Raw genomic sequence first — 19537 nt, forward strand, 5'->3', positions numbered from 1 at the left:
CCTATTGTCAAAAGTCCTGCTTTACGCTGTGGTCGGACCCCTCAAGTCGCTTCCTTGGGGAGGGGCGGTTTTGCAGGAGAACGCGGAGAAGATGCAGCGCAGGGGTCGGGCCGGGCCGGGCCGGGCTGTCGCCGCTTTTCCGGGAACCGGGAATTTCATCCCGTTCTCCGGAGCCCCACGTGGGGCTGGTGGCGCCCCTCGCTCACGTCACTGGGCCCGGAAGTGTTCCCTCGCTTCCCGGAAGTGGCAGCCGGAAGCACGTGGGTCGCGGCCATGGCGGACACGGACCCGGCCGCTGCCCCCGTGCGTTTCAAGAGCAAGTGAGGCACCGGCGGGACCGGGCTGGGGCTGCGAGGGCGAGCGAGGGGCCGGGCCGGGCCGCGCGACCGGAGCCCCCGGGCCGCCGTCGCTCCGCTTTAACGGGGCCTCTCCGCGCATCTTTTTCCCTTCCAGCTACGCCGTGACGCGAAAGATCGAGCCGTTCTACAAAGGAGGGCGAATCCAGGTAATCCCGGCTCTGGAGGGACATTTGGGGATGTCCCTCCATCCTTCTGGCCCTAACGTTCCTGTTCCCGATCCCTTTTCTCCAGATAAGCCGGGATGGGAAGTTCATGTTCTGCCCCTGTGGGAGCAAAGTCAACGTCATCGATGTGGAAACGGGAGCTCTCCTGCACAGCCTGCAGCAGGTGACGGGAATCGGCCTCTCCTGAGCGTGTCCCGGCGCTCCCGGAGGGTTTTCTCACTGTGGATATAAAGCTCCCAGGAGTGAGGAGTGCAGGGAGAGTGGGAACGGACCCAAACACAGATTTTGGGTGGTCCCCGAGCTGTGCTCGGTGTCAGCAGAGCCATGTGGAGAAGGGAGCTCTGAGATCTCTCCAGGGATGGTTTAACTGTGGGATTTCCCTTCTGTTTTCCCAGGATGAGGAAGAGGATGTCACAGCATTCGCGCTCAGCCCTGATGACGAGGTGGGTTTGTGCTCGGGACAGGCTGGGCCAGGAATGGAGGGAATTTTGGGGTGTCTGTGCAGGGCCAGGATTTGGACTCGATGATCCTCGTGAATGTGCCCCCAGCTGGGGACATTCCACGGTTCTGTCCCACGCCCCGTGTGCTTCCCGAGATCCCCCTGGAGCCTCCCCAGGCCCTGCCCAGGGGCCCAGCAGCTCCCTGTGCTGTGTGGGGCTGGCAGAAAGCCACGCTCAGGCAGTGGCTCCGTGGTAACTGTCCCTGTCCCCTGTCCCCAGGTGCTGGTGACAGGGAGCCGGGCGCTGCTGCTGCGCCGGTGGCACTGGAGGGAGCCCAGCTGCGAGCGCACCTGGCGAGCCGTGCACACCGCGCCCGTGGCCACCATGGCCTTCGACCCCACGGCCACCCTGCTGGCCACAGGTACCTCTGGAACCACCCCAGGGGGATTTCCTGCTCCTCCCTCAAGAGGGCAGGGGCGGGAGAGGTTCAGGGCCCCAGTTTGGGGATCTGCTGGACTTCCCACGGCTCTCTCCTCCAGAGTTCATTCCCAGATCTCCTTCTCTTCCCAGGTGGCTGCGACAGCACCATTAAAATCTGGGATATGATCAAGCACTACTGCACACACAACCTGAAAGGATCCTCTGGAGTGGTTCAGTAAGGACAAGTCCTGTCTGCCTGTGCTGGGATGCTGGGATTGATGTGGAATTCTTGAGTTAATGGAACATGAAGGTCCATTCCAAGCAGGTTCTGGGCTCTTCCTGGGTTTTGAGAGCAGAGTTACGGCTGAATCTGCCCAGAGAGGAAACAGTTTGGTCAAGAATTTTCATGGAATCACAAAATTGTCAGGCAGGGACAGCTCCCACTAGCCCAGGATGCTCGGAGCCCATCGAACCTGTCCTGCTGTGGGATGTGCTTTATTTAAAGGTTGGGTGGTTTATTCCTGTCCTGTTCCTCTCCTCCTGCCCAGCCTGGTCGAGTTCCACCCCGACATCTCCCGCCTGCAGCTCTTCTCCTCCTCCATGGATTACAAGATCCGCATCTGGGACCTGAGCTCCAGCAAATGTGTGGCAGTGCTGGATGGGCACTTCAGTGCTGTCACCTCGCTGGCCTTTGCAGATGGGAACACCCTCCTGAGGTACCTCCTGGCAGGGCTGTCACCTCCATCCGTTCACCTCCTGCAGGACTGGGGCATCCTGGAGGCTCTGGGCAGGTTCTGCTGTGAGGGGAAGGGGTGATGCAAGTGCTCAGTGGGTGTCAGCCCTGGAATCAGGGAATGGTTTGGGTTGGAAGGGACCTTAAAGCCCACCCAGTGCCACCCCTGCCGTGGCAGGGACACCTCCCACTGTCCCAGGCTGCTCCCAGCCCCGTCCAACCTGCCACAGGAATATTCTGTGCTGGCACAGGGAATGCTGCTGCTCTCTCTCCCATGGCCTCTCCAGAGAGGTGTTGAACTCCCACGGTGCCAAATTTGCACCCAGACCCAAGTTTGGCACTAAAACTGAGCTTTTCATTTGCAGCTCTGGCCGTGACAAGATCTGCATGGTCTGGGACCTGGAGACCAGGCAGAGCAAACGAACTGTCCCTGTCTACGAGGTGAAACTGCTTTTTACTTCTTCCTTAGAGATCCTCTGTAGTTTCCAGGCCATGGTCTCCCTCTTTTGGCTGTGTACGTTGTGAATTGAGGTTTCCCTCCCTTCCCAGGGGTTTTCAGCTCTGGTTCTGCCTCTCTGACTCTTGCAGACTGTGGAAGCTGCTGTGTTGTTGCCTGAAGAGGGAGATTTCTCTCAGCTGGGTGTGAAGAAACAAGGGCTGCACTTTGTCACAGCTGGCAGCAAAGGTGAGTGTCACATTTGGAGCCTGAAGGGTGGCACTCCAGTCACTTAACTGCTGTCATTCCTGGCCTGTGTCCTCTCCATGTGGCAGGAGCCTTGTGTGGAGAGCAGAGCCTGCTCCTGAGTTCCTTGGGCAGGAGGGGATGAGCAGGATGGAACAGGCACAGTCTGATCCATTTAATACTCAAACACATTTCCAAACTCCATGAGTTTGATTTGCACTGAAGAAGCAAAACTTGGAGGTTTTTCCAGCTGGATCCTGCCCAGTCTTGCCTTGGAGCTGCGTGGCTTTTCCCAGAGTGGTTTGGATGACGTTCCTTGGACAGCCACTGTGTAAAGCAGTGGCTCTGCCATGACTTCTCGTGTTTTTCCAGGCATCCTGAGGGTGTGGGACGTGGCCACAGCTGCCTGTGTGCACACCCAGGCCGTGCCCTTCGCGCTGCGGGAGGAGCCGAGCGAGCGCAGCCTCTCCCAGTGCCAGTTTGTTCCTGCCAGGAATGAGATCCTCACCGTGTCCCTGGAGCACAACATCGTCTTCTACGATGCTCAGAGCCTCCAGCTCAGGAAGCAGGTGACAGCCCTCAGCCTCCCTTTCCCTTTATCCGTGCTCCAGGGTCGGCTCTGCTTCTGGAAGAGCTTTGCCCAGGGGTGCCCTTGGCTCCAGCCTGTTCTGGAAATGTTCCATGGTGCCAGAGAATTCCAGTGGTTTGGGGGAATGTTGCCCAGAGGCCAACACAGGAATAAGAAAGCAGAATTGCCAGAAATGCCTCCTGTGTGTAGGAATTACACCCAGTATGAAATGAAAACCAGTCATTGGTACCTTCTCCTTCAGCTGCCTTTTCCCTCTTGGACTGTTTCCATCTGCAGCTCGCAGGATACAACGAGGAGGTTCTGGATGTGAAGTTCCTGGGCCCTGGTGACTCTCACATCGTTGTGGCCACCAACAGCCCCCAGCTGAAAGTGTTTGAGCTGGCAACGTCCCACTGCCAGATCCTGTACGGCCACACAGGTGTGTGACAGCGTGGGGACACGTGGGCAGCTCTTCCTCTATCCAGCTTCTCCTGGAGCTCTGGTGGAGAGGAGTCCTTGAGCTCTTGGTGCAGCAGCATCCCAGCAGGGTTGGGAGTTGTGTGGAGAGAGGATGTGTCCCTTTGTCCCTGGCAGTGAGATCAGTTTAAACTGGAGCTGGAGGTGTGGGTGTGTGACAGGCTCAGTCCACAGAGACCGGGGCTGTCGTGTCCCACACCTGTCCCCTGTCTCATTAACTGGGCTCATCAAGAACTGGACTCATTAACTCACGCCTTTCTGTTGTCCCATCCCAGCACTGCTCTGCACCCACCAGCTTTTATTTCTTCTGTTTAGAAACAATCCTGGCTTTGGATGTCTTCAGGAAAGGCCTGATGTTTGTCACTGGTGCCAAGGTGAGTCACTGCTCTCCATTTAATGAAACTCTTCATTCCTACAGATCTTGTGGCAAAATTATATTTTTGGAACTTCAGAAAGGGCTTTTTGTTCATACAATCCCTATCTAAAGCATGATTCAAATCCAAGGTTCTCCCACTAACCCTTTTTAACATTGTCCCTGGGAAAATTGGTTGTATTTTATTGGCCTGAAGGAGATCTTTCCTTCTCTAAATATCCTGGTCTGGTGGCAGAGTTCAGAAAAGTTGTTAGTGTGTGATTGATGGGGGAAAGGGTACCAAGAGCCCTGATAGACCCAAAAATAAAGCTCTGATACAACCAGAAACAAACCTCCATGCTGGAACCCTGGAGTGGGGGCTGACCTTGTCCCCTGCCGTGACAAAGATGAAGGTTCAAGCTGGAACATCAGGGACCAGATGATGACCATCCCAGGGCTCAGGGATGTGATGACAGCATGGGGAAATGCTGATTTCTCAGAAAACTCAGGCATTTCTGTCCTTTCCCCCCTCCAGGACAGAAGCATCCGTGTGTGGCGCATGGGCAGGGCTGGCAGGGTGACCTGTGTGGCCCAGGGCCTGGGCCATGCCCACGGCGTGGGTGCTGTCACCTGCTCCAGGTAACACAGCCTGGGGAAGGGAGGGAGGGAGATGTTCTGGTGGTTGCTGTCCCCCTCCCAGCTGTGCTGCTTCTCATCCCTGCTCACAGCTTCTCGTGGTGCCCCAGTGTGAAGGGATCATGGAATGGTTTGGGTTGGAAGGGGCTTTAATCTCATCCAGTACTACCTCCTTCCACCCCTCCCACTGTCAAGCCTGGCCTTGGATGCTCCCAGGGATGGGGGATTCACTCTGAAATGAAAGAGCTTGGAAAGCCATGGAACCACTTTTCACATCCCAGCAGTGGCTGAGTGTGGAGATCCCAGTCAGGGAGGAGGAACCACTGAATTGTTTCCCCTGCACTTGATGGTTTCCTTCCTTTCAGGCTGAAGGAAAACTTCATAGTGACCAGCAGCCAGGACTGCACCATCAAGATCTGGAACATTCCAGAATCCCTCACTTCCAAAGCAAAAGCAGCCTCGATCTCCAGTCCAGAGCCCCTCCATGCCAGGGTGACCGAGAGGGGCCATGACAAGGTACAGCTCCACCTGATCTTTAGTGCTTCAGTCTCCCTCCTGTGCTGCAGCCTCTGTTCCCACAGCCAGAGCCGAGGCCTGACCCTCTTTCCCCTCCTCTTGTGGCTTCCCCAGGACATCAACAGCGTGGCAGTGTCCCCCAATGACAAACTTCTGGCCACAGGCTCGCAGGACCGGCTGGCCAAGCTGTGGTCCTGCTCCGACTGCTCCCTGCTGGGGGTTTTCTCTGGGCACAAACGTGGGATCTGGTGTGTGCAGTTCTCCCCTGTGGATCAGGTCTTGGCCACCTCCTCAGCTGATGGGACCCTGAAGCTTTGGGGACTTCGGGACTTCAGCTGTCTGAAGGTGATGAGAACTTTGCCTCTTGCCCTGGGCAAAACCTTGGGGTTCCTTGTGAGGATCCTTCCAAAACTTGGAGCTTATTTCTTGGGGCTTTATGAGTGAATTGGATCCTTTTGGGTCTCTCCAGAGGCCTGCCACTGCTGAGCCTCCTTTCTGTTTTGCAGACCTTTGAAGGCCACGATGCCTCGGTGCTGAAGATCATCTTTGTGAGCCGAGGGGCTCAGCTGCTCAGCAGGTTTGTGCCTGCCCAGGGATCTGGGGAGAATCCAGAATTAAGGGAATATCTCAGCTCATCATCAGCACCAAGAGGGAACAGTCCTGTGTCCAAAGAATCTTTGGAAAGATCTGTAGGAAGATGCCATGTTTAGGCCAGGATTTCTGTAGAGGTTATTTTAATCTTCCTCTTCTGCAGTTGTTCCATGGATTCCATGTGGCTGCTGTGGCATTGCTGGGTTGGGACAAACACAGTAGGCAAAGCTAAGGGTGCAACTTGTCCTCCACATTTTGGGTTAACTCTGCTCCTCTTTGGAAGGAATTGGCATGGGATGAGTTCATCTGATATTTGAGGTGGGACAGAGCAGGAATGGATCTGTCCAGTGATTCTTTCTGTTGTGTTCCTCTTCCAAAAGCGGATCTGATGGTCTCTTAAAACTGTGGACAATTAAAACAAACGAGTGTGTGAAAACATTGGATGGTCATGAAGATAAAATCTGGGGCCTTCACTCCAACAAGAAGGATGACACGGTGGTGACAGCCTCCAGTGACTCCTGCATCACCCTGTGGCAGGTACAGCATGGGGCTTGGTTCTCCCTGGGTTAATAATCAGGGTAATTGGAGAGCTCAGGCTCTCAGTGCTTTGTTTTCCACGTGTTTTCCTTTTCTGCCTTTTGAAATTGGTTCAGCAAGGCTGATCTTGGCGTTTGGGGGTATTTTATATCCATCCTGAATTTCCCCAGAGCAGCAGAAGAGTCCCAGCAGTGGAGCTTTGGAGGGAAGTTGGGAATTGCTGGATTTAACATTTAAATTACTTGACCCCCAGATTTTGCTGCAGAAATTGGTCTCCACATCACTTGATGACTAAATCAAAACCCTTCTGTGTTAAAGCAGGATTTGATAAAGTTTTATCCTGTTTTGTTTTGTGTTCTTTTTTTAATAGGATGTGACTGAAATTGAGGAGAAAGAAGCACAGGCTAAACAGGAGGAGCAGATCATGAAGTGAGTAGATTTTGTGAAAGATGCAGTGAAAGGCAAGCTGTGCAGTGGAACTGAACCCATCCAGCTCCACCTGATCCCAGTGGAGTGAGGGAATTGAGGTGTTTATTGACGAGCACCACAGATTTCTTTACTGTTACTGCCAAATCTGTTGCTTTTTGTGTGGTTTTGGTTTTCTCCACCACCCAAAGATTGGTCTCACTCTCGTCCCTGATTTGTTTTCCAGAGAGCAAGAGCTTTCTAACCTTCTCCATGAGAAGAGGTACCTGAAAGCTCTGGGCCTGGCCATTTCCCTGGACCGGCCACACACGGTGTTGACCGTGGTCAAGGGTGAGTCCAGAGCGAGCTCTGAAGGCATTTCCTGCCCCCTCACCTTTCCAGGACACCTTTTCCAGCTAGTTCAAGGCTACAAAGTCCAATAATTAGTCCGAAAGCCTCAGTGTCCTGCTCTCATTTCTCCCTTCAGCCATCCTCAAGGAGCCTGAGGGGAGGAGGCACCTGGAGGAGAACATCGTTCGGCTCCGCAAGGATCAGAAAGGTTTGTTGCAGGATTGAAGTGCTAAAAGCTTTCAGGTCAGAGGCTTGCTCTGTCACCTGAAATTAGAGTCCTACACTCCTGGAATGGTTTGGGTTGGGAGGTTGTCCAGTTCCACTCTCTGCCATGGGCAGGGACACCTTGCACTGGGCCAGGACCTTGGGCAGTGCCAGGGGTGGGGAGGCTCAGTCACGGTGTGGGAGCTGAGGCTGTGTGAGAAGCCAGGGCTGTTTTGGGGTGTGTGCCAGCCTGGCCAGGCTTCCTTCCCCCACAGAGGCAGTGCTGGCCTTCCTGGTGACGTGGAACACCAACTCCCGAAACTGCCACGAGGCCCAGGCCGTCATGGAGATGCTCCTGAAGCACGAGGCACCCGACAGCCTCCTGCAGTTCTCGGGAATTAAATCTGCCGTGGAATCTCTGCTGCCCTACACGGGTGAGGCTCTGTGGGGACAGGAGGTGCTGGCTTGGGTCAGGGATCATGGAATGCTTTGGGGTGGAAGGGGCACGTCAGTTAATCCACCCCTTCCACCATCCCAGGCTGCTCCAAGCCCCGTCCATCCTGGCCTTGGGCACATCCAGAGAGTCAGGGACAGCCACAGCTTTTCTGGGAATCTGTGCCAGGGTTTCCCCACCCTCACAGGAAACAATTCTTTCCTGATATCCTACCTATCCCTTCCCTCTGGCAGTGGGAGCCATTCCCTGTGTCCTGTCCCTCCATCCCTTGTCCCCAGTCCCTCTCCAGCTCTCCTGGAGCCCCTTTGGGCCCTGGGAGTCTCCCTGGAGTGTTCCCTTCTCTGGGCTGGGCATTCCCAGCTCTCCCATCCTGGCTCCACCGTCGAAGGCCGGGCTCTGCTGCCTCCCCTGTGACTCTGAGCCCTTCCCTCCCTGCAGAGCGACACTTCCAGAGGCTGGGCCGGCTGCTCCAGGCTTCCACCTTCATCGAGTTCATGTGGCAGAACATGAGGCTGGCAGCTGTGGCCCAGCAGGACCAGGGGACTCTGTGACCCCCCTTCCCACCAATTTCTCTTTCCAAAGAGCCCACCAGGATGGCAGCTGGAGTTTTAGTTCTTGTATTTTATAATAAATGTTTTAATTTCTAAACCAAGTCCAGCATCCAATCTCCTCAGGGATGAAGGAAGGGAAAAGGCCCTTTCTTTGGCCAAGCTGGGGTTTGTTTTTTCACAGCCTGAATTTTTAGGCTCACAGCAGTTAGTCTGGGATAAAAAGGCAGAATCCCAACAAGCAGTTGGGATTTAAAGGATTCATGGAGCCAGGATCCTGCTTGGGCAAAGCAGCCTGGAACAAGGAAGAGATCTCACCCCAAATTTAGCAGCTGGGAGGGAGTGAAACACAATTTAAATTCCTCAAATAGCAAATTTGTAAAGCATAAAACAAGCAGGCTTCAGAGATATTTACATTTATTTTATTTCATAGACACAAATGTATAAAATTCAAACAACACAAACACCTCACGCTAATGCTGGCTGGGGGTGTCAGGGCTGTCCTTTGTTCCCATCCCAGGGACACTAATGCTGGCTGGGGGTGTCAGGGATGTCCTTTGTCCCCTCCCCAGGGACACCAATGCTGGCTGGGGGTGTCAGGGCTGTCCTTTATCCTCATCCCAGGGACACTAATGCTGGCTGGGGGTGTCAGGGCTGTCCTTTGTCCCCACCCCAGGGACACTAATGGGATCTGGGGGTGTCAGGGCTGTCCTTTGTCCCCACCCCAGGGACACTAATGGGATCTGGGGGTGTCAGGGCTGTCCTTTGTCCCCTCCCGAGGGACACCAATGCCAGCTGGGGGTGTCAGGGCTGCCAGGGGAGCCGATTGCTGCACGGCACGCTTGGTGACGGTGCTGCAGCGCTGCAGGATCTCGTGGGCCGAGGGACGGGCTGGCACCTTGGGGACAGCCGTGGCCAGCTCAGGGTCAGCGAGGGATGAGCTGAGCTCGGCTGTGGGGGACTCCACGAAGCCGGAGTCGTTCCTGTCCCTGGTGCTGAGGCGCGGGGATTTGCTGCCGAGCGCGGCCAGGCCGTGCCTCGGGGCAGGAGAGCTCCTGGCCTGCTCCACCTCGGGCAGCGACCGCGACAAGTCGGCTTTCCAGGCCAGCCGGGCGTCCCCATCACTGCTGCCCGCTGAGCTCAGGGAGGAGCTGTCCAAATCCAGCTCTGGAGTGGAGCTGGCCCTGGGCAGGGAGCGGGATCTGCCCCTCGGGGAGCGCTGCTGCCGGGCCGGGCCGGGCCGGGGCCCCGCTGCTCGCTGCACGGTCGGTGTGGAGGCCTCGGGGCCACAGCTCAGGATGGTCTGGAGCTTGTGGTGAGGGTTCTGGTAGGGCCGCAGGAACAGCGAGGGCATGTAGCCAGTGCAGCCGTTGTACCTGAGGGCAGGGATGGAAAGAACACTGAGCAAAGCCTGCCAGCTGAGGGGAGGGAGCACTTGGGGAAGCGGGTCCTTGCTGTACGTGGGGTGTGAGGAGGGGGAAAGCGTCCCCAGGCGAGGACATCCAGCTCAGGGGGCTCCTGTGCGTCCCACACGGGGAGGAACAGCAAGGAACCAGGACTTTGGGAAAGGCTCCTCACCGGATCAGCCACCAGCCATTGTGGGATCTCCTGAGCACCTCCACAACCACCCCCTGGTTCAGCGAGAGCTCGTCTGCATTCTGAGCCTCGTAGGCCTGCACCACAAAGTACAGACTGCCTGCAGAGAGAGGAAGAGGTTGGATTTGCCTTGTGGAGAAAATGATCCGATTCCTGTAAGAGACCAGCCCAGCTGCAGGGCAGCTGTCCCTGAGAGTGACTGGTTTGCTCAGGGACCCTAATCTGATCCATGGAAGTTGGATATAAAGAAGTTTTTTACAAAAAGGCTGGGCAGGCCCTGGAAGAGGTTGCCCAGAGAAGCTGTGGCTGCCCCTGGATCCGTGGAAGTGCCCACAAGTGGATGGGGCTTGGAGCAGCCTGGGACAGTGGAAGGTGTTGGGGTTGGAACTGGAAGGGCTTTAAGCTCTCTGCCAACCCAAACCATGATTCCATGACCCACGGGTGGTGACAGAGCCAACCAGAAGAGTCAGAGGTCCAGGCAGGGTCTCCAGGCAGTGGTAAAGTGGTGGGGTTTTGCAGAACTCATGTTTTGAAGGAGGAACAGACTTACCCTCCTCATCTGAGCTGAAGTCATTCTGGATGTCCTCATAGGCATCGAGCTCTTCCAGGTACGAGGCTGGGAACCAGGCTATCTGCTTGTCTGCATTTTCCACCAGCCACCAGCCTACAAAGAGGAAAAACACACAGATTTTGACAGCCTGCAAGTCAAGACATGACAATAATCCCTGGGCAGGGGACACAAGAGACAGGAGGGACATTCACTGTCCTCCAGGTAAGCCCACATGTGCAAACACCTGAACCCCTGACACTACCTCAGCATTTGCCTAGCTATGAATCCATCTGCCCATCCACCTCTGACACCAAATCCTCTCAAACCTACCAGTCATGTCCTGGATTAGCACTTCCACAATCTCCTTCTGAGCCACTCTGAAGGGTTTGTTCTTTGTGTCTTTGGTTTCAAAGGCCTCGATGCAGCGGTAGCTCTGCGACGCCTGAGGGAGGGTGATGGAGAGGGGCTGGGGGTTCTTCTCCCTTCTGAATACTGATGGCATGATCACAACACTGAAAAGTAAAGGGGCATGTCAAAAATTCATGTGAAAGGTTGAGTTTAGTACTGATTTTGGTAAAATCGTTTCTGCAGTAGGCTGAGAAAAGTTTCAGGCATCAGAAACAAAATGAACCTGGATTGAAGCATCCAGCTGAACTGGCCTGAAGTGGAACTGGTGTTTCCCCTCTCTCCATATCCCATAGCATTGCTGTTTCATGAACAAACAAAAAAATGCAACTCATATTTCATACCTGTTTTCAGGGAAGGAGGGATCAAGGTCTTGAGTCTGTGCCTTGAAAAACTGATTCACCTCTTCACCCCGGGAGATTTTCACATCGGTTTTCAGCAGCTCCTGGGAATACGTTTCCAGCAGTTTCAGGATCTCCAGGCACCTGTTCAGCTTCCCACCCTTTCTCTGCTGCATAGTTATACCTTCAAAATAACAAGGGCACTGTTGGGATAGGGCAGCAATGGATCTGGATCCCTGGGAGCAGAATTTTTTCCCCTGAACAAAGGGGTGCCCTCACCCACCACCCTTCCTGCCCAAGCCCAAACTATACAAAGTCACTGTCCTTGCCTCCCTGTCATTTTTAACAGCTCTTGATACGATTTTTTAACATCTAAAATTTCTCCCTTTTTTCCCCCATGTAAAGTTTCAAGAAGCTCTAGGTCAATATTTGAAGAGTAGCATTAATTTGCCAAGTGCAGCTATTATTAAAAAAGCCTTTCTGGGTCATTTTAAGTCTGTACTAGACCCAAACATGCTGATGTGACTCAGTGGTGCCGTGGGAGGAGCAGGACTGAGCCCCAGATCTGTTGCAGAGGAAGGTCAGACTCAGAGGTTTCAGTCTGTGCCATGGCTCATGACTGTCCCTGATCACTCTTCATTTGTTGGTCCATCAGAGATTTGTCCTTACCTTTAAACCTGGGTAAACTCCTCAGTGACCCACTCTCAGTGGGGAATTTTCTCTTCAGCTCTTTCTAAAAGCAAGGAGAAGAAAACAGTGATTCCTCACAGCCCATGGCTGGGCTCCTTCCCATCCCCAGGACGGGATTCGTGGAATCTGAGGAATTAAAAAGTCACTTACATGGAATTTCTTAAAGTCTTCAAATGTCCTGTAGATGAGAATGTTGTTCTGATCTGACCAGGACACAAACATCATGTAGTTCTGGGAGAAGAAAAGGGAAAAGAAAAGCAGTTTAATCACAATGTTCGATTTTGGAGGCTTTCAGGCAATCAGCATTTGCTGTGGTTTAGTTGAGGCTTTTAATGTCACATTAAAAAATTAAATAGTAAACCTACAAAAATATTTCCTTAATTTCCTAACTCCAAATGGATAATCACTGTTGAAACCAGGAGAATTTTATGGTGCTGTGACAGAAAGAAAGCAAAACACAAGCTATTGGAACCCCATCAAAAAACAAGTCCCCTTGTCCTAGACCCCTCGGCTCCAATCCCAATACTACGGGGAATAATCAAACATATCCCTGGAAGAATAACTCCAAATCCTTTAACCTCCCAATCTGTAAATGATATTTAAGGAAGAAAACAAAGCCAAAACAAAAGAATAAAAAAAAAATAAAGTACCTTCTGTTTTCTGCACAGCATGAAGCCGACAGCTTTGACATCCACGGGGTACCTATTGCAGCTCATCTTCCCCAGCGCTGCTCGTCCTTGGCAGGGAGCAGGGGGGATGTGAGAGGGAAGGATGAGAGCTGGAGGGAGCAGAGATGCTGCTCCAGCCCTGCCTGCCGAGGTTAAATACCCTGGAGCAGGAGGCAGGGCAGAGATGTTCCCGAGCTTCCTCCTCCGCCCATCCACCGGGCAGAAATTCCGTGATTTAGCAAACTACCGCGTGCCTTTTACCTTTCCCCCCGCTTTTAACATGCAAATGCTGCCGGCTGCAGGCGGGACACAGGGAGGAAAAACAGATTATTTTATCACATCCTTAGCAAGCAGTGCCGGGAAGGGAGGGAAGGGAGCCGGGGATGTTTGGTTACAGGAGGTCACAGGGGCAGTAGCACCTGCCCCGAGATATTTCCGGGACACACGTGAGGATTTTATGGCTGTATTGCTCGGGCTGAGCTCACTCTGGCCCCAAAAACTGATATAGAACATGAGCTGTAAAATACAGATAAACACAGGCATCATTTAACGTGAGTAATATTTGTTGCAAATATTTTTTTTTCCTGTTTTGTCCCTCCTGCCGAGTTACTTTAAATAGACTTCTGAGCGTTTTATCAATATCTCCACGGAGATACCGATGTTATGAACAGACACATCCCCAGGATGTAACTAAAAGATTGAAAGCTCCTGAGGTGTAAATATGTGATGGGAATTCAGCTCTGACTGCTCTGCCCTGCATCCATCCAGGTGTCCAAACCCTCCCAGGGCAGCTCCACTGCACAGCAGGAGAGACAATTCCAGCCTTGGACAGCCTGGCCTCTCCCTGAACCCCCGAATCCTGTGATCAAACCGCCTCTTCTTTGATAAAGCCTCAATTGAACCATTGTGGCTGTAATTATCTTTATCATTATCATTATTGGAACCCAAACTGAGAGGCTCAGCCGTGCCTCCCTTTCATTTCCCAGCTACACCTGGTATCTCAAACCCTCAGCAACAGCTACAGGGGATTTTTCATCCATCAAACCCTCCACCCCAGAACTGGAACAGGAAGCCAAACCAGATTCCTTCTGGAAAATACAGTCGGGAAGATCTCGGCTTGTGTTCCACGGGCACAGGAGGCTGCTCCCACACAGCAGGGTGGCAGTTTCTGGGGACAAAGAAAGAGGGATTATTGCAGTTGGATTTATTTATTGATGATATTTATTGATTTCTTTATTATTTATTTTATTTAATGATGCTGGGTATCTGGCCTGTATTAAAAAGGGAAAGTTATCCAAAGAGCACTTTGGTTTGGTGTGGGTTTTGGAGAGAAAATCTCTCCAACAGCATCTCCAAGGCATTTCCTGGCTCAGGAAGCCACACAGGAGCTGCCCTGTGGAAAAGGGATGTGGAGCAGCTCCCTGCCCTCCACAGCCCTGGAATCAGACCCTCCATCCCTCTGTTACAAAGGCTCCAGCCAGAGCACATGCTGGTAAATCTCCCCAGATCAAAAACTAAGGATTTTATGGAGTGAGAGGAAATCACTTCATCCAGCAGATTTATTTAGAAAAGTTCCAGTCTCTCAGGTGCCAAAACCCTTTGCTGACTCCATGTCCTCAAACCTGCACTCCTTGGCTTCTCCTTGGCAGCCAAGCCAGGGCCAAGCTCACCCTCACGTGGCTCTGAAGTGGCTCTTGGAAACATCTGGGACCAAGACTCCCAGTGAAGCACTGGGCTTGGTTTCCTGTCTCAGAGCAAACACAAATCACAACGTATTTCCAAGAATGTAAAAGTTGGAACATGTTTATTCTGATTGGGAAAAGCCAAAGACAAGGAAAGCCTTGGAGGGGCTGCAGATCAAGGAGATGGCTGGGGAGGCTCAGAGAGCACCATCTGTGCATGCCATAAAAAACAGAAGAGTAGGAAACAGCCTTGGTCAAAAGCTTTGCTGTGCTTCATCATTCTTAGGGAGTTCAAGCAGAAAAGGGGTGTGGAAAACATCTAATGGAATGTTACAACAGGAAGGTGAAGCTACACAGGGGTTTACAAGTCACCTGAGGCAGAAGGAGCAGCCATGCAGTTTGGAGAGCTGATCTTCTGGAAAAGATCAGACTGACTGGGAGATTGCTGGTGATAGTAGTGTTGTATAAAACCAAATATGAGCAAAACTGCTCAAAACTCAAGAATTGGTTATTGAGAAAACGTTTTGTGGAAGTGAAGGTCACTGTGACACAGAACTGAGGTGCAGGGAGGGAGGGGAAAAGCCTGGCACTCCTCTGAGACACCAGCACCTCTGGAGTCACCTGGAGGGCTCAGTCCCAGCTCTGCAGCTGCCACAGCAGCATCGGTGCCCTGGCAGTGCCGAGTGTGATGTCACTAAACTGCTCCAGAATGACCTCAGGAGCCAGATCACGTCTGCAGTGACACCACCTACAAAAGCAGGAGGCTGGGCCAGATGGCCTTGGATGGACACAGTGCTCCTCAAAGCTCCCCACAGCTCCAGGGCTGCTCCTGTGGGGAAAGATGGGTAACCCACCAGCAGAGGCCATAATTCCACTTCTGTGCTGGATGCATCTGAACTCATAAAAAACAAGACAAATATTGTTTTTCTGACATGATCAACTTTACTTTGTGTCTTCTGCAGCTTCCGTGTCATCCTGGCATAAATCAGTGCCTCCTCGTGGGTAATAATTAATGGCAGGGCAGGAGGGGTCTGCCCAGAAAAAGTGAGCCTCAGCAAGAACTGTTGGACACTGCTGTTTCATCATCAATATTTATTTACACAGCCCTGAGGGCAGCACTTAATTTTCCTTTAGTTGTTTTACAAGGTACCAAAGAGATCATAAATTAACAGGCAATAATAATAATAGGAGTGCAAACCCAGCTTTGCCAAGATGCAGAAAACACGGGATTTTTCCGTAATGACTCCCATAATTTTGCAGTCTGCTCCAAGAGAGCCTCCTGCACCCCACCAAGGTTGGAGCTCTGCCACTCGAGGAGCATCACTCCAGCCATAAACAGCTGCTCTGGGGACAGAAACATGTTTGTGTCAGGGCAGGGGACTAAGGTGTTGTCACAGGGAGTCACAGCAAACTGCCTGCCCCAAATTGCCCACGGCTGGGAAGACAAAGGAGGTGGCCCAGAGACTGCAGGAAGGCCCCACAGTCACCAGGGCTGATCATTCCAAGATCAGCTTCCATGACAAATGAACACTGATGCTTTGCTTTTCATTTCAGTGTGGATCAGGAGTAAGTCCAGTAGAAGCAGAATCTGAGTGCACAGGTGCTCAGGAGCAGCCAAAGACAGCTCCTCTCCAGATCCAACAAGAAATAGCCTTGTCCCAAATGCTTGGAGAGGAGCAGCTGTGTTATGAACATCATTCCCACACACAGAAATCCTGTCTGGGCTGACCTGTGCCCCTCATGGCTGACAATGTGTCTGCATCAGGGATTTCTCCTTCTCTGGCCAGCATAGGAAAGGCAAAGAGAGGAAAAGTCCTCAAACCACCCTCAGGACACTGCAGCTGTGAGGAAGAGATACAGAAGGGAGCTGTGGGCACAGCCAAGGGGGGCCTGGAACAAAGCTGGTGGAAAAGCTTTCCCTCACTCACCTTCAGGATCAAAACCTGCCCTTTGCTGCTCTTGAAGGTCACCTGTGATGACACATGACCTATCAGCACCTTTAATGAAAAGCCCAGATGCTAAAAGCCGATTTTAAAAGTACAGAGAGGTTTTAGAGTTTTAATAAATAGAGAAACAGACCTTTATTTAAGAAGAATAATGAAAACCCAGACACCGGAGTTGACAAAAGTCTCCTTCACCTCATGAACAAAGGAAGCAGTTGAACTTTCACACAGGCTGAGATGAGAGATTTTGCAGTAACTAATCCAGAAGAAAGAATTTAATTTCATTCTAATTTCAGCAGCTGCTGCAGGCACTAAAGCATTTCTCTGTGGCACACCCAGTTCAGTAACCCTTTGAGGCCAGGCAGCAGCTCAGCTCTCTCCCTCTCCATCACGGGAGCTTCCCAAGGTGCTCATCCCTCTTCAGTGCAGGGGGTACTCCCTCCTCACAGGCAGCTTCATTTCAGGATCCAAAATCACATCAAACTCCCTCAAACCTCACTCCCGAGGTGTCATTTTCTCTGCAAAGCCCTTGGGATGGCCCCACCCAGCCCAGGGAGAGCTGTGCCCATCTCAGGAGGTTTGCTCGCTGCCTGGGGCACGCACAGCGGACGGGCTCCTGTTTACCAAGCACTTGTTGCAACGATTTCATAGTTCTTTTATAAAAGTGACATGTTTTCCTAAGGTTATGCAGAGGATAAAAGTGTGATTCAGGAGGGAATCTTCCAGAAAGGGTGAGAATGTAACTTGAGCTGCTTCAAGAAGAGGAGGTTCCCTGAATCACTTTCTCTGTAAGAAGTGGTGTTTGATGTGTTCATGGCATGAGGCCAGCGCTGTGTGGAAGTGCTGGGACCCAGGAATGGGATGTGAAGGGAGAAGAAAAGCAGGGTGGAGTTCCTAAGGGGGTTTGAGGCTGTGCAGTGCCTGCCCTACACATTCCCAAATCCAGAGGGATAAATCCCAGCAACACCAGTACAGCCAACAGGAAGCGCAGCAAGCACCAGCGAACGTGGAGAAATACTGTTTTCACTTGGGGAAAATCTGTTCTTACATCATGCTAAATATAGTAAATTGATTGGAGATAAGACCGTTCTGTTCCTTCCAGATTAGTCAGAGATGTTCATCCCACTCTTTCCCTTTCCTCATTCCCCAAGGCCATCGAGGAGCAGAGTATGCAAAGCCTTATCTCTCCTGGGGATTCCACCTGCGCCAGGAGCTCAGGCTAAAAGTCCACTCATATTTCAGAGCAAAGAGCAACTTGTGTTCCTTGGCCCCTTCAGAAAGCAGGGAAAACCAGATCCAATCTTCACTCAAAAGCCTGGTGGGAGAAGAGCAATGTGGACGGGGCTGTTCTTTCATTTATGTTTTATTCTTGATGAGTCCAAACAGAGCAACTGTTACCTGAGGAAAACCTCCTCCACTGAAGGAGATTTCCTGTTGAATTCCTTTGATCTCCCTCTGGAAAAAGGAATCACCCCAAAAGAGGGGCCACTCTCCTTTTGCAAAGCCAAGAGGAACAGGAACTGCTCACTGAAGACTTTGTGCTTAATTTTCCAAGAGCACAAAAGGAACCCCCAATTTTACTGTGTTTATCCTTGGAATGGATGAACTGATTCCAGGGATGCTCCGAGTGGGTCTGGGAAGGAGGAGATAGATTGGAGCACGACACGAGCAGGACCACCACGAACCAACCTGCAGAAATAATTTGGTTTTCTCCCTGCCCCTGCCATCACCATTACTCATGGATTCTCATTTTAATTTAAACATAAAAATGGCACCAACTTTAAAAGAACTAACTCAGTGTCTGGTGTAGATGCCCAGATTTAAGCAAGGCAGTGCCTTGTGCTCAGTCTTACACTTCAGACTGTTCTGAACACATTTCAACAGTTCTGGATGGATCTGAACCAAGATCAACATCTCACCCATTCCCTGGCAGGGGGGCTGCAGGCTCCTTCCTGATATCTAGGGGATAAATTCATAGTTTTGGGAAATTTTGCAAGTGATAAGGTTTGTGTACACAAGCAGAGAGGATCAATATGATTCACTTGCCTAGAAATAAATGTCTTTTTTTTTGTTGTTGTTGCTATTTCCTAGTTGGCTGTAATTTCTCAAACAAGTCTATGACTAATTCCTGGTGCTGGCTTATCACTGGTCAGACTTTAGGCTCACATTCTTACGTGTAAATACAAGACAGCTTCCTGCTGTATTCCCCTGCAGAGGGAAGCAGTTATATTCAGCTGGAACTACCTACAAAACCATTACAAAAACACTTGGTAAGGGATCCTGAGAGACACAGGGTATATTTTTACCCCCAAAATATCAAAGGATTGTGGAATGGTTTGGATTGGAAGGACCTTAAAGTCCATCCAGTGCCACCCCCTGCCATGGGCAGGGACACCTTCCACTGTCCCAGGCTGCTCCAAGCCCTGTCCAACCTCACCTCTTCCAGGGATGGGGCAACCAGGACCTCTCTGGACAACCTATTCCAGTTGCCTCATTTGAAACTTTAAATAAATTACTGGATATTCAGTGGTGTTTAAATTCCCAAATGAAGAAGGCTCTGAGAATATTAATCCTTGTCCCAGTCCATAAAGAACAACCTGCAGGAACCTGGGGTCACACTGCTGGGAAAGAGTGGTGTGAAGCCTCCTCGGGATCATTTCCCCTTGTGTCTCCTCTCCTCCTTGTGGTCACTTGCTTTGCTCAGGGGCTGTATTTAAGCAGGGGCCTTTGTCCTTGCTCAAGGCCACTGTGAGGACCCCTGTGCCATGGATTTTGCAGGGCTCAGAGGGGCGGGGAGGGTGTCCAGCCCCATTTCTTCTTCCCTCCCCAAGCCCCACTGTCAGCAGCCCATTCCCAGCTCTCATCTAGCAGGCGCAAAGGTAAGAGCAGAAGATCAAACAGCTCTGAGAAAGGCAAACACAGCCTCTCATTCTCTCCAGCATGGTTTTACTGCTGCTTCCTGGTGACTGCTGTCATCACTCCCTGAGCTGCCCCAGGCACAGCTCTGAGGAAGATGACATCTCAGTGACATCTGTGACTTCAGCGGGCCCAGTCTCACAGATACTCCAGGTAGCTGGAGAAGAGGAGCTTTGCTGGCAGCACCTGTGCCCAGGAGCCCTGGGCAGGGACACCTTCCACCACCCCAGGCTGCTCCAAACCCTGTCCAGCCTGGCCTTGGACACTCCCAGGGATCCAGGCACAGCCACAGCTTCTCTGGGCACCCTG

At 52.1% G+C, this 19537-nt stretch overlaps 2 protein-coding genes across 3 annotated transcripts; one reads left to right on the forward strand and one right to left on the reverse strand.

Annotated features, from left to right (window-relative positions):
- The first annotated feature begins 186 nt into the window (after nt 1–186).
- Nucleotides 187–8537, forward strand: TBL3 (transducin beta like 3). Its single transcript, XM_023946308.2, has 22 exons — nt 187–320; nt 454–505; nt 591–686; nt 919–966; nt 1243–1384; nt 1534–1618; nt 1932–2099; nt 2482–2557; nt 2705–2801; nt 3171–3367; nt 3664–3805; nt 4159–4217; nt 4731–4834; nt 5197–5347; nt 5462–5692; nt 5854–5924; nt 6319–6475; nt 6846–6904; nt 7128–7231; nt 7368–7439; nt 7711–7869; nt 8328–8537. The coding sequence occupies exons 1-22, from the start codon at nt 274–276 to the stop codon at nt 8438–8440; spliced, it is 2430 nt and encodes an 809-aa protein (XP_023802076.2). The 5' UTR covers nt 187–273; the 3' UTR covers nt 8441–8537.
- Nucleotides 8538–8837: 300 nt separating this feature from the next.
- NOXO1 (NADPH oxidase organizer 1) lies at nt 8838–19535 on the reverse strand. 2 transcript variants are annotated; one of them, XR_015277220.1, is made up of 9 exons: nt 12670–13855; nt 12170–12250; nt 11999–12062; nt 11333–11513; nt 10914–11095; nt 10584–10697; nt 10016–10133; nt 9016–9813; nt 8838–8962 (listed from the first exon to the last, which is right to left on the reverse strand). XR_015277220.1 is itself a non-coding variant. In XM_023936992.2 (8 exons), the coding sequence occupies exons 1-8, from the start codon at nt 12733–12735 to the stop codon at nt 9171–9173; spliced, it is 1449 nt and encodes a 482-aa protein (XP_023792760.2). In that variant the 5' UTR covers nt 12736–19535; the 3' UTR covers nt 8838–9170. The 2 variants fall into 2 exon arrangements, 1 of the variants encoding a protein (XP_023792760.2); XM_023936992.2 differs by having other exon boundaries at nt 8838–9813; nt 12670–19535.
- Between the last annotated feature and the right edge of the window lie 2 nt (nt 19536–19537).

Source organism: Cyanistes caeruleus, chromosome 17 (genome assembly GCF_971803275.1).
Source record: "Cyanistes caeruleus chromosome 17, bCyaCae1.hap1.1, whole genome shotgun sequence".
Classification (NCBI taxonomy): Eukaryota; Metazoa; Chordata; class Aves; order Passeriformes; family Paridae; genus Cyanistes; species Cyanistes caeruleus.